Source organism: Triticum aestivum, chromosome 5A (genome assembly GCF_018294505.1).
Source record: "Triticum aestivum cultivar Chinese Spring chromosome 5A, IWGSC CS RefSeq v2.1, whole genome shotgun sequence".
NCBI classification, from domain to species: Eukaryota; Viridiplantae; Streptophyta; class Magnoliopsida; order Poales; family Poaceae; genus Triticum; species Triticum aestivum.
Genome location: NC_057806.1, coordinates 673919944 through 673934631, shown reverse-complemented (window position 1 = coordinate 673934631; position 14688 = coordinate 673919944). Strand labels below are relative to the sequence as shown.

The 14688-nt window shown below is 45.4% G+C and overlaps 1 protein-coding gene across 2 annotated transcripts; it reads right to left on the bottom strand.

Annotated features, from left to right (window-relative positions):
• Nucleotides 1-5191: 5191 nt before the first annotated feature.
• LOC123105886 (uncharacterized) lies at nucleotides 5192-14278 on the bottom strand. 2 transcript variants are annotated; one of them, XM_044528053.1, is made up of 10 exons: nucleotides 14078-14278; nucleotides 12168-13889; nucleotides 11943-12080; nucleotides 8174-8248; nucleotides 7889-7930; nucleotides 7690-7779; nucleotides 7498-7602; nucleotides 7315-7407; nucleotides 6925-7004; nucleotides 5192-6850 (listed from the first exon to the last, which is right to left on the bottom strand). In XM_044528053.1, exons 2-10 carry the CDS (start codon nucleotides 13773-13775, stop codon nucleotides 5563-5565), a joined length of 3519 nt encoding a protein of 1172 aa, XP_044383988.1. In that variant the 5' UTR covers nucleotides 13776-13889; nucleotides 14078-14278; the 3' UTR covers nucleotides 5192-5562. The 2 variants fall into 2 exon arrangements, with proteins under 2 accessions (XP_044383988.1, XP_044383989.1); XM_044528054.1 differs by having other exon boundaries at nucleotides 7519-7602.
• Nucleotides 14279-14688: the final 410 nt, after the last annotated feature.

Here is a 14688-nt window from a genome sequence, read left to right as displayed (position 1 = left end):
TAAACCCAGGTTCCAAAAGTCAACCAAACATCTACGCAGTTTTGTGCTAAGGACATCTTCGATAGAAGATTATCGAATATGCAAATTTAGAGATGTGAAACACGACATGTAAAAATTTACATCTTCAATAGATGCTTTTTCATCTAAAAAAGGCCAACTCCAACAAATGATGCAAAACGGAGTTATAAAAGAGCAATTTCAATAGAAAATGCAAACTGGATACGCAAAACCGGCCGTGTGGCCGCTGCAGCTGCTGTACAGCCATTATTCAGATGCATAAATTGAAATAAAACATCCGATAATCAACCATATAGTCTACCGGTTAGACACCATAGGCCATCATGTGCAATGCGGCAGTGACCTTCTGTTCGGTGCTATGTCCAAGCAACCTTGCACAATTCCTCCTCTGATTGATCATGCTGCTTCACGAAATTGCAAATATGGATGAACAAGTCTTTGGACATTCTGAACCGGCATCGGAAGTACCTCTCCAGAAAAACGGATGATGAACCGAAATAGTTACGCATCAACCTGTTCTCTCCGAGAGCCGCCTCCTCCGCCCAATAGCAACTCCAACGCCGGTGGTACTGCCGCCGCGCCGCCCAGGCCGCCTCCTAAGCCGGTCGCCATGTCCACCACGCCCAAGCCCAAGGACGTCGACGTCGTCCCACAGCCAAAGAAATTGTCGTGCACCCGCTTGTTGCTGCTGAGACAAGATGCACCACCACTGCTTCGCCATGAACGCTCGGTCGCTCTTGCACACCGTCCATCTCCATTGTCGTTGCCTCGCCAGCCTCGGGATGGAAGAGCGGCAGGAAGGCCGGAGCTGCACCGGCGGAGGGCGAGGAAGAGGCACTGCTGCTGTGGCGCCCGAACGCCGAGCTGGAGCGGGGGGTGGAGGAAGCCGGGGAACGGTTGTGCGTGCAGCTCGGCCGCGCACCCGTACCAGGGTCACGTCCAGGAGCTAGCGCGGGAGCTCGCCGCTGCACGTAGCGGATAGCAGAGTACGTAGACTCGAAAGACATGGACGGATCATAGGCGGGTTGCTGTCGTCGCGTTCTCAACCTACCGCCTCTCATTGGCTTAGGTGACGGTTTGCGGAGGTACTCTGGTTCTGCCACGTATCACGAGGATTATGGCGATGGTGGTCATCTCCTCCATTGGAGGTGGTCGGATCTCGAGATCCGTCATCTAGTCCCGGCTGCGAGTCGAGGAGACATAGTTGCTGCTGAAAACCTTTATGAAGGCATCGTCGTGTAACTACTGTCGACCCACTCATACTATTCGGAAAGAGAGGGAGAGCCCTAGGACCACTGGCGGAGCTACGTTGTAGAAAAAGGGCCATGGCCCGCCCAAGTTTTCATGCAACAGGCTGGGCTAAGGGTAAATGTGGCTCATAATTATCAAAAATATTGGGCTTCTCTTCAGACTGGCCCGCCCATGCTTTTGAGAGTAGCCCCGCCACTGCCTAGGACCATTGTCTTCCAGATCGGACGATGGCGGCACTGCAATGTCGTTTCTTTCTTGGGAGCATTGTTTGTGGAGCAGCGCTGGAAGATAAAGGCAGGAGGTGAAGCGGCTTCGTCTTGCACGGAGCTTCGGTGGAGATGTCAAGTTATGCCTGACCGATAGGTGCTACGCTATGTCATGCCTGTTCGACAGGTGCTACGCACGACAAACCTCTCAGAGACTTCAAGCTGTGTCAGCTGGTGGTACTTGGCGGCATGGTGCTGCAGTGTAGGAGCGACGACCATGACGTGCTGCACAGAGAGGTGGTGCCGTTGGACGCATCGACAGACACTAGTAGAAAACGAAGCTTTAAAACCGGTTCGTAAGGGCCTTTAGTGCCGGTTCCATAACCGGCACTAATTGGTGGGCACTAAAGCCCCCCCCCCCCACCCTTTAGTACCGGTTCGGCACGAACCGGCGCTAAAGTGCCACCACATGGCGTGAGCTCGCGCCCTGGTATGGGGGACCTTTAGTATCGGTTGGTGTTACCAACCGGTACTAAAGGTTTTTTTTTGAAATTTTTTTTTGAAAATTTTGGGGAAAAAATTTGATTATTTTTTTTCGATTTTTCATTTTTCTGAATTATTTGGTGATTTAGTCTCTAATCACCTCTCTTAACTGCTCAAGTGTGGATCACTCATTCCAAATCATATAACTTCCCAACCGATCACCCATCCCTCTCACTACTCCAGCCCGAGCACGCTTAACTTTCGGGTTCTATTCTCCTTCGTTTCCAAATCTGCACTTGTTGTTTTTCTGACAATAGTAAGATGTCAATCCTATTAACCCTCAGGAGTTTAGCTTGAGCATGAAATCACACATTTCACTGTTTGAGTTTGAAACTATTATTCTAAAAAACAGTAATTATTTAGTAACACTACTATTTCTTGAATAAGTTTGACCATAGTTTGACCACAGTTTGACCACAGTTTGACCATAGTTTGACCATAGTTTGACCATAGTTTGACCAGATTTGACCAAAATTCAAAAAAATGAAATAATTATTTAGTAACACTAATATTCTTGAATAATTATGTAGTAACCTTAATACTTCTTGAATAAGTAGTTTGACCAGATTTAACAAAAAAAATTTAAAAAAAACTTAAATTTGACCATATCTTTTTTTCCTTTTGGAATTTGAGGATTCTAAAAAATTGCAAACATGCTGTAGGCGGTCTCCATTGGATGCGGATTTTCGTGCTGAATTTTTTGATATATTATACGTTCTTTTCCGACATCGTATGCAAAAGTTATAGCCGTTTTTCATTTTCCCTACACTTTTTGCAAAACATGTCCAAATTTAAATTTTCAAATTTTCCTAACTAGTAGATGTACTAATATAACTACCTCTCGAAGGATTTCATTTGTTGAAGTTTTTATCATTTTCTTTTGATTTTTCCAGAACTGAAATGGCGACACACGGGGGGAGGGGGGGGTGTTTGATAATTGCCCTATAGTGCCGGTTTGTGTTACAAACCGGTACTATAGGTCAGACCCCTTTAGTACCGGTTCGTGGCACAAACCGGTACTAAAGGTTCAACACGAACCGGCATTAATGAATAGCCGTTCGAACCGGCACTAATGGTACCATTAGTGCCGGCTCAAATTCAAACCGGCACTAATGTGCTTCACGTTTGACCATTTTTTTACTGGTGAGATGACCGGACCGGCAAGGATGATGCTTACATGTAAACGAAACGAGGTTAATTAGTTTCTTGCCCGAGCAAGATGGCCGTGGTTGTAACTTGCACGCCTACAGTTGAATAGTACTACTAGTGGTACGTAGTACTGGTGCTGAAGCGGCAGTCGCATCTCTACAGCAAACATTGCTTCGGCCGCTCTTGCACGCCTCGCTCCCGCGCGCCGGCGCCGGGTTCTACGGCAGCTGTTACTGCATCATGCGCCAGATGCCGCACAGCCTATTGCAGATCACGCCGTCGCCGGCACGCGCTCGTGCAGAGCTCCGCGGACCGCGGGAGGACGCGGCATTCGTCGGGGACGCACGAGCTAGGCAGAATCGCGGGCAACGGCACTGTCACCGCCAGCCGCATTGTCCGCCGCCGACGAGGTCGGCGACCAGCATAACACGGTGAAGTTGGTGGTGACGAGGCCGCACGTGAGGTTGCCGCCGACGACGAGGAACGCGAACTCCGTCCCACAGGCGAGGCTCCATCACATTGTGGTGTGGTTGCGCCTGAGCTGGAGCCCGCACACGTGTGAGTCGCCGACGGCGAGCCCGTGGGGATCGAAGTCGCTCTGTGGGAGCGCGCCCGCGCCTGAGCTGGAGCAGAGCACCAAGCAGACACCAGCAGCCACGCGGCCCCAGCAGGAGACCGCGGAGGAGGAGCCGGTCCCGAGCGCGCAGGTGAAGCCGTCGCCGAGACGAGGGAGCCGAACGCGCCCTGGACCAGGTCCGTCGGGAACCGCCCGGACCCCCTCCATCATCCGATCCCGCGCGCCTACACGTTGTACGCCGCGACGGCGAGGTTCAGGAGCGGGGCGGGGCGGGGTACGTCCACCTGAGCTGACCCGGCACGGTACAGGCACCCGCCGTAGCCAACGGCAATGAATCCTGCGAGCTCGGCGATGCTCTGCTCCTTCCTCCGCAGCTCCTCCATGGACATCTCCTGCTCCATCGTCGCCGCTCAAGGGGGGCGTGTCGAGCGCGTGCACCGGTGGGGGGTTGCGCCAGGGCAGGGGGGCGCCTCCATGACGGACAGCAGCAGCCAGCCCCTCGGTGGCAGCTTCTTCTTTGCGGCGAGCATGTCGAGCACGGCTTCGGCCCCGCACTGCTGCTGCTTTGCCGGCGCCGAGCTTGCGGTAGCGGGGGCGGGAGGCAGTGCTGCGCGGGAGGGAGAGGCTCAGTTTTACTCGGCCTAAAAAATTGGACTAAATTTAGGGGAAAAAATAGGGGAATAGGAAGTTGGATTAAAAAAATACTCCGTTAACTGTTTTAAGGGATCGGCTACATCCGTCGTAAGGGACTAAACCAAAAAATTTACTCCCTTATAGCCTTTTAGGGGATCGGTTAGAAATGGCCTAAGTTTTTTTTTTCTTTTGCCTGGCGTATTTGGGTCTTATATAAGTTAATCGTCTTCTCTGCTGACCCAGGGTTGGAAGCTGTTCTTGTCACTTAACATCGGTAAAGCTCTCATCTTCTCTCATCAACCTATGCACGATTTTTGAAATGGGAACTGCAAGTTACGTGTATGTATATTTTGACATTCTTCAGAAGTGCTATTTCCAGTAAAGTTGAATGAGCTGCTATTAACATGTAGTACCATCTAGGGAAAAAAATAGGAGAATTGTTTGTGATGTGCAATTGGGTTAGCCAGGTTTTATTTCAGGAATATATGCTCCTCCACGGGAGCCATGCCCGTCTACCAACTAACCACATCATCTTGATCAAACGCTGCTTACTGACAAGTTGACCTACGAATCCAAAAGGTCAAAATGCCAATCTCTACATGTGTAATCGGTTAAACCCAAAAGGAGTCGGTAACAGCGTACTACCCAAACAAATTGAAAAAAAAATAACTGCAATTAACGGGCTCACAAAACTCGACGCGTGCATGTGGGTGAGGCGACGGAAGTTGACAGCAATATGAAGTTCCACCTGTTCATACTACCAACTATGGATGCATCCTGCCTGAAATGGCCAATGGAAATTACCATGGGGAGAGAGTATAAGTGTCTGTTTTTTCATATATAATAAAAGAGCCTCACACCCACCCATGTAATGTAACCCAAAATCAACAGCAACGATAACAAGGGAATGATGTTCAGGTTCTTTCCCCTCACTGCAAAAATACAGGTATCAAAAATTCACAACAAAAATGTTAACGGCCAGTGGTTATCCCATTGTCTTCACCCCAAAAGTGCTTCTGCTATGGGTCTCCTACTAGATTACCTCCCAACTAACGGTACATCATCTTGATCCCAAGCTACTTGACTGACCCATCCAAAACATCAAAACTACAAGGCCTGACCTATGTGTTTCTATTACAGCCACAAGCATCAGGTGCCATCGGAACATCACCGTCGCGGCGGAAATCACCTCGGGTACCTCTGCAGGTAGAGAGCATGAGGGGCGTATCCAGCAGACACGGTCCTGTCGCCGAAGCTGCGCCCATGTAAGGAATGTGCGGCCATGCATGCAGCCTCCTTCCGCATGAACTCCACCAGTATAGAGCCAGCCTCCAGTACGATGGTGTCTGAAACTGGAGCAACGGGTAGTTTTTCTGCACCACTTTCACTCACATCATCAGCGCTTTGTTGCTCCTTCTCAGTTTCGGATTTCTCCACCACACCTACGGGTGTAGTAGAACCACAGGCCTCCAAAGTTGTTGGGCCTGCATGTCCTTCTCCTAAACTATCTTCACCAACTGGAGAAGCATCTTGATCAGTTTGTGTAGAATCCATGTCAGCAGCTCTACCTTGGATGTAGTCCACTGCAGTACCATCTTGATCAGCCTGCGTAGAATCCATATGATCAGCCTCCATTTCTTGATCCACTGTGTCTGTGGGGCCAGCAGCATTAGCATGGATGTCACCCACTGCAGTAGCATCTTGCTCAGCCTGCAAAGAATCCACATGATCAGCCTCTGTTTGCTGATCCACTCTGGGCCCAGCAGCCCTAGCTTGGATGTCGCCCACTGAAGTAGCATCTTGATCGGCCTGCAGAGGATCCACATGATAAGCCTCTGTTTGTTGATCCACTGTGGGGTCAGCAGCTCTAGCATGGATGTCATCCACTGCAATAGCATCTTGATCAGCCTGCGTAAAATCCATATGATCGGCTTCCGTTTGTTGATCCACTGTGGTGCCAGCAGCTCTAGCATGGATCTCACCCACTGCAGTAGCATCTTGATCAGCCTGCATAGAATCCATATGATCGGCCTCCGTTTGTTGATCCACTGTGGGGCCAGCAGCTCTAGCATGGATGTCGCCCACTGCAGTAGCATCTTGATCAGCCTGCACAGAATCCATATGATCGGTCTCTGTTTGTTGATCCACTGTGGGGCCAGCAGCTCTAGCATGGATGTCATCTAGGTCGGTGTACTGATCTGCCGCTGCAGACCCATCACATTCACGAAGTGTGTCAAGCTCTTTGTGATCCTGGCACTCAGCACCTGTAATTTCCATAGGGTTGGACGGAACTACTATGCTCCTACTTGGTAAAGAGCAATCTGTTCCAGTCTCCACACAGTTATCATTGGCACGACATTCAGTGGGCTCAAGCTTTACTGGCTCATCTTTGGGCTCAACTAGGACATCCTCAGTAATGCTGTCACTGCTAGCAGGATACTCTACAATATTTATGGATTTGACTGCTCCAAACCTGCCAATCTCGTGCATAATGTAAGCTACTAGCCACGACAATGAGTAAAACATGAAAGTAACAGAATGCTATACCTTGCACACTCCATGCGTACGTCTTCCAATATTTCCTCCAGCTCAGGTTTTGAAAGTGCCAAAAACTCTTCTTGGTCAAACTACATAAATAGCACGTTCATCAACACTTCACAAGTGTACAACCTTCAGAATGTGATAAATGGGTTGATACTCGTGTTTTTTAACTACAACAATATCACAGATTAGTGAGAGAACAGAGTACTGCTGTATTATTTTAATTCATTCATGGCTTGTTGAATAGCTCACAGGTGGAAACAAATTTTTTGGTTGGTATGATAGCGGCAGTGTCAATCCAGTAGGGAGAAAAATAGGTAACCAATGGTTTTGATGTGAAAAGAGTAATTTATTTTATAGGAACCATAATCAAGCAGGGACAAAATTGTGGCATACCACATTTTTTAGCTGCAGGACATTTGTTGGTTCTTCAAGAAGCGCTTTGGCACTATCAGGAATACCATAAAATGGGGAAGCTTCATTGCGAACCTGGAATTCAATGGAGCAGCATATATGACTCAATACAAATAATGAAATGGATACATGACACTACATGAATGGGCATGAAAATGGTTGCACCTCGAGAGGATTGGGAAAAACCTGAACAGCAGTTAGGATGCACCCACCAAGCTTCATCCCATTGAGGCCAGCACATGCCTTGTTTGTAATGGAGTGATCAATATACTGTTCCACCAAATTGGTCACAGATAAGTATGATGATTCTATATTCATATCACAAGCCTTAGTTTGGATGCAACAGGAGTTCCATACCTCAAGAAATGCACATCGCCCACCAAGGTCTTCATTACAAACAAAGTGGTATGCAGCTAACTGGCCAAATGAACTAACAATTTCCACGAGCTGAAAGAATGGAAAATGCATACTAAATGTCAGGAACATATGCTTCAACGGATGGCTCTTCGCAGAGCAACATATGACGGACATATACTGATGGACACAATTGTATTACCATCTCAGATGAAAGAACACCAGAAATACCAGCAATGAAAATCTGCAAAATTACAAGATAGACCAGCACATGAGAAGGCTAAATAATTATTGGTCGAATCTTCTTGTGCTCAACGAATTTGAACAAGCCACCCTACTTTTATCATATATATCTGGGGACGGGAGTATGATATCAACAAGGAAAAAATATGAAAACATTTCTAGCCACATTTCTCTTTGTAAATACAATCGCTCATATTCTGGTGAGTTGAAAATAGAAAGAAGCATCTCTAACCCTGCAAGTTACCTTGTGTGGTGAATCTGCAACAACATCAGATGCTTCTTTAATCTCTTCTTCCACGGGCTTCTTTTGAGCAACATGCTGCAGAGAACAAACAGTGTGTTATAACATTAAAAGTGCAATAAACAAAGGTTTCAGAAACCATTATCTACTTCAAAGCTATAGAAATCATATACAATAGCCAATTCACACTAAAAACACGATAGCAAAAACACAGCGGTTTATAGCATTCAAATAAAACACAGATGTGGTTTCTCATTAAATACTCTCAGGGTCGCTTTTATGTAAGAGTGATGTTTTGCATTCAGTGATATAATTCTGCTGTCCAGTTCAACAAGCCAGACTTAACTTGTGGGCCAACCAATATATATAATTTTCTCAAATATACTCAATGAAGTCTAAAAAAAGTATGCCAGCAATAGTCTTGGACAAGGAAAGCAGAAACGCATATTACAACACAATTATTGTTGATCAAATTTGGTTCCTTTGTACGTTAATGGCAAACATATCGCTAAATGAGTAGATAGCAATATCATTATTGACACCATGGACAGTTTGCCCTTTCCAATACTCAAATAGGTCAAATGGTGCAAACAGCAAGTATACCAAAGAATGTCCATGCAGAAAACTTAAAAATGTGAATATAACCATTGCAACATTCAACTTTATAGACATCTGAATTCATAAGCATAGTAGAAAAGTGCATTAGAAAACAAGATTAACCGAGACCCTCTGAACAACAAAATCACAGGTGCAGCTATAACATCAAAATCACACTGGATGCAGGTTAAATTCCATCAGACAAATGTTTTTAAATCTTACTACATAGTTTTCTAACAATGAGACGGCTAAAGGGTAATTTAAAAAATAAGGGGATTATGGCATATTTAGTCTCTTTAGTTGCCTCTGGGTCCTGGGCTCACCTTGATCCCTGTATTCTACATAGGCCAAACAGATCAGTTTCTTATTAGCTTGGGTATATTTGGTCCTTCTATAACTCATAGTCCTTAGAGGGACTATTCACCTGTTTGTATCCCCCAGTTCAATTCAAGCTGGCATTAGCAAATGCTGATACGGTTTTGTAATCTACCAACAGGCTAAAAAACACATCGCATGTCATCTAGCCACAAAACCTCTGTGGGCTGACATAACTGATCCTCGACCCCACGAAATTAAACTAGAAGAAAAACCATGCCCAAGCAACCAATCATTGCAATTAGGGTGACCCTATGCAGCAGAATAGGAAGAGTTCTAAAGTGTGATGGCTAAGTTTTCAAGAGAAACATTTGGTATTCGTCACATGGTTCCAGGTGCTCAAAAGTAGTCCAGCTTGAACTTTGAGTTTGATTCTGGATTTATTAGTTTCCTTTCTATTCTTGCTTACATGTCCAGGTGCTCAAAAGTAGTCCAGCTTGAACTTTGAGTTTGATTCTGGATTTATTAGTTTCCTTTCTATTCTTGCTTACATGTCATCCAGATAGATTGGAGTTTCCTTTTTGTATCTACCCTTCTTGCACTGTAGTGTTGGACAAGACTTATATTAGTGAGGAGCAGAGGAGGCATTAGGGAGAAATGAGAAGGCCAACAACCTACCCAAAGCGAAATTGCACTTGCATGTAACCTACAAACTATCCCACCACTTACATCTCAGTTGCAGCAGTTTGCATAAAAACTTTTAGTCATGATTATGAGAACTAACTATATCAGTTATACTGATTAAGAGAAAGAGATCGGTCTCAAGTGGGTGCCATTGTTGCTGAAATCAAGTCGTTGTCGAAACGTTTTAGTTCTTTAGTTTTGTTCATGTTAGTCGTTGTGCAAATAAGGTGGCTCATTTGTTGGCAAGGTTGAGCAAGCTCTCTGATCGTTGGTCTACCAGCTTAGTGTTCCTGGATGTATCCAGGATGTTGTCAGCTTAATCATTGTTACAAATAAAGGGCAGCTTATCTAAAAAAACTAAATCAGTTGTACAAACAGAGAGTTATTAGGTCCTTTTGAGAGTAAAGATTCCAAACTAAACCGGACAAAGTAGAGGGGCTAAATATGCCATCATCTGGGCCAGGAAATATGCTGAGCAGAAACATGGTACAGTGAACAAGAGCATAGCAAGTTTAAATGTCACACTAAACTATATGCAGAGTAATTAAAAAATTGACAGCTCATGATACCACAATCCATTCATACTGTCATGAATTAAGATCATAAATGTTTGGAACCAGGACTGGATGATTATGATTAACGATCATCATGCTCAAATCTTCGCTAATAATATATTTACTTCAACCATGCTGTACAAACTGTCTTCCTACTTTTCCATGAACTGACCACCATAGGCATTCTGCCAGCACTGTAATCAGCGACCAATGGATTTTGGAAGAAGTGGCAGTCACACAATACAGGCACTATATCTGGAAGCCTGCTTTACAATTCCTTTGCTTCACGATCCTGAACGTGAATTATGACACACCCAATTAAAATACCCTATTTAAGAGATTCCAACATGCCCATCAGACAATAACTTCCCGAAGGATACAAATATATGTGATGAGTAAATCCAAACCAGCAACTATAAATAATTTATGCACCATGAGTAAATCTGAAATAACTACTCTCAGCTACTTTTGCATACAAGAGACATAAGAAAACATGCATATCTAAGGGTTAAACATGCAAAAAGAAATGAATATGATACTCAATAACCATATTAATCAGTAATTCTTACTTGGAATAGTTAATAAGAGCACTGGATCAGGAGTTCACCATAACAACATTAATCATAGCATGCTGATAATACACAAATTACTGACAAGGCACTACAATGTTGAAATTGCAAAAAACTGAAAGCAAAGAGCAACTATGAAATGGCATGATGTTGTTTTTGCTATGATTTCATTACTGAGCCATTTGGTGGTTAGACAATTCTTGAGTGATAGAATGTACGAGAGGATCAAAGAGCTTCTTCCCTATGATATCATATCATTTAGTACAAGGGTGGTGCTTGAATGCTAGTGCTTAGCAATTAAGTAAGGTATCCAAGCATAAAATGGAAAGATCATGTGCAAGTTGAGGCAAGTCATTTAGCTGCAAAATAAATTCCAAACGTGCAGGAAGCCTCTGAAATGTTAAAAACTGCCAACACCTGAAGGAATCAGATATGGCATGTATTAAATATAAAACTAGGAGAACACGTAGAAGGTTTGAATATAAACTAATTCAAGCAATCAGTAGCCTGCCCGTATGAGGGCGAGTAGAATCAGGAACATAAACAATAACACACCTAATCATTTACATGCAGAATGAATTCTTCAATCCAAAGCTCATAGGTCATGCAGCACAAGCAAGAAACAGAACCACAGTAGAACAACAACGATGATCTTGTATCCTAAAAATATGTTCAGTATGTTATACTGTACATAACCAGATTCATAATCATTTAGAGCACCAACGGCCCAGTATGAAGAATGGTTACTATTAAATTGTAATAGTATTAAGATGTTTCCTCAGCCCACACGACAGTATATATTAAAGGAAGAAGTAATTATTGAAAGATAATCTAGAACAGAAGCAATAAATGCCTTACCAAGTCGCAATTTTCTAAACTAATAGGTTCCAAATGGAAGGGGGAAATGAAACAGCTGGCAAATTCTTGCAGCAGATACCACTTGAAACATTTAAAATTGAGAATCATCTAGATCAAACTACCACCCAAGCAATTAATGGAAAAGGTAAAACCATCAATTGAGAAGAAGAGATGCAAAAGGTATGGAGATCTTACTGCCATTTCAATATATTCTTTGGGGCGTCTAATTCTCAGAGTAGACCCATTGAAAGATCTTCCATCAAAAGAAAGAGCTGCTGTAGCATCTTCTGGTGTAAGAAATTCAACAAATGCCTGGCGTTTTTCCTTATTTATCTGCATTGAAGGAGCATAGGATGTGGATAAATGTTACAAAGAAAATGTGGCAAAGTAGTATGAACAACCAGATGGTAGATCACTCACCGTACAACTGAGGCATGGTTGTTTAGACCTCTGGATACGGTTAACACCCGATGACAGCAAGAAGTCATTCAAGCAACCAATCAACATATCCTCTGAAGCTGAACTAGTTAAATTCTCGATGTGCAACCTCCTAAGTGGGCGTGTTGCTTGTGTTAGCTGGACAGAATCAATAGACGAACTATTCCCTGACAATATAGTGTCAAGCGCAGTAGCAGGGTTCTGCTTTGGTGTGCTAAAACTGACTGAAACAGAAGAGGTTTGACTAACAATTGGCTGCAAATTGGTGAAGAAATTAGATTGGTCTGCTGCTGTGGGAGGCTGATCCCACGTGGCTGGTTTCTTTTCTGGTGATCGAATGACTGGTGGGGTAATCGTGGTAGTCAATTGTTCATCTTGTGGCACTGTTTTCCTTTTCCTTGGTGAGTAGCCACCAAGCCGACTTTCATATCTCTGGTAAGACCCACCACCTTGTCCAACATTATCAGATGTTCTGTACCTGTCGTTTTCAGCATACTTCCTTCCAGGAGGATAATTGTCATGATCATTTCCATGGTAGCTACGCCTTTGTTCCCTTGGGGATAGTGAGAGAGATCTGTCACGTCTTCCTTGATCATGATCCCTGCTTCTTGACCTTCTCCTTTTTGACCTGGGCTCTTCACGGTATGGTTTTCCGTACTCTCTCCTTGCATCATTTATGTCATAGTGTTTGGAAACTCGGAATCGCGCGGAATCATGTTTCTTCAGCACCGGTCGATCAACATATGAAGGCTTTTCATCATCAAAACCATGGATTTTCCTTTTTGCCTCATTCCGGAGCTTATCGCTCCTCTCCATGATTCTATCATTGTGAACAGGTTCACCATTCCATCTCTTCCCCGGTCCCTTTAGAGACTCAGATCTTGTCGCATCACCATTTCTTGCTCTGATTTCACCATGGTTTCCATCCTTGCTTTCAGCAGGCCGGCCTCTCATGCTTGTGCAATGTTTATGTGAATTACGAGCATCATTGTCTTTGCCAGCTGACTGACTATCATCTCTTACAGAGGACCTCTCTTTCTTGGAGCCCTTGTTTGGTGCATCTCTGTGGTCATCCTTCCTTGGAACCTTTGGTGTATCTTTCAATTCATCCACCTTGGAGCCATCTTTTGGCCTCTCTTTCAAGTTTTCCTTCTTGGAGACCTCCTTTGGTGCGTCTCTAATGCTCTCCTTTTTGGAACCCTCCTTAGATGCATGCCTCACATCATCCTTCTTGGAGGGTGCATCTCTAATGCTCTCCTTCCTGGAACCCTCCTTAGAAGTACGCCGCACATCATCCTTCTTGGAGTCCTCCCTTGACGCATCTCTAACACTCTCCTTTTTGGAACCCTCCGCAGGCACATCCTTGAGATCCTTTCTGCTCTTGTGCCCTCTTCCCGGCTCCGAGTGATTAGGTTTACACTTATCCTTGTCCTGGAGCTCTTCCCTGGCCTTCTTAGCTTCCGCGGCGGCCTTCTTAGCCTCTGTGAGGGCCTTCTTCTCCCGCCGCAGCAAGATCTCATGGATGCTCAGAGGCCGCGTGCGGGCGGCTGACTCGGAGCCCTTTTCGCCCTGCTGCGCTCTGCTGCTCATCCTGCCCCTCGGAGCAGCAACCTCGTCGGAAACAGCGAGATCCTAAATTATCAGGAGCATAATCAGAGGACCGGGGCGCGGAGAGCGGTCGGCGCCACCATGCGGGTCTCCTCCCTGCAAATCGCACCAGCGGGGATGTCAGAATGGCGCGAGATAACCACGCGAGCCCGCCCCAAGCTTTGCCCTAGCGACGGACCAGGGAGCGGGAGGCCCGCGTCGGGTCGAGCCTCGAGCGCGGGCGGCGGAGAGGAACGGGGAGGGAGGGAGGAGGGAGGAATCTGTGAGGGGCGGGCGGAAGCAACCTGGAGGAGCGGCGAATCCGGGCGGGGCGGGGAGGCGGGACTCCGGCGGGGGCGGGGGCGGTGGCGGTGGGTGGCTCGCCGGGGTGGTGGCTGCGGCCTGCGGGGATTGGGGTTTTGGATGATCTCTCTCTCTCTCTCTCCTCCTCCTCCTCGCCGTCTCTCCGGCTCGTGGTGAGACGAGAGACACACCCGACCCGAGACGGTCGCTCGGGCTGGGCTATGCCCAAGGCCTCGGGCCCCGGCACTTGCTAGCACGACGGGCCGGAAATGTTAGGATGCTACCGGGCTCTCTCACCAGGTGCGGCACGGCTAATACCTTTTATTTTTCATATATATTAAAATACGGTTTTATTTAAAATAAATAAAATGTTGTAAAAATATAAAATAATGAAAAAAACTATATGGTGCAAAGAATATTCATCTCGTATTTGAAAAATGTTTATGGGACAAAAGAAGAATGTTTATGTGTTAAAAAATGATCATACATATCTGGATATGTGTTCGTATACTTTCGGGAACTGTTTGCGTGGTTACCCAAACAATATTTCATGTATTAAGAAAATAAAAATGAAACACGAATGAAAATATAAAAATGAGAAAAAGGATAACAA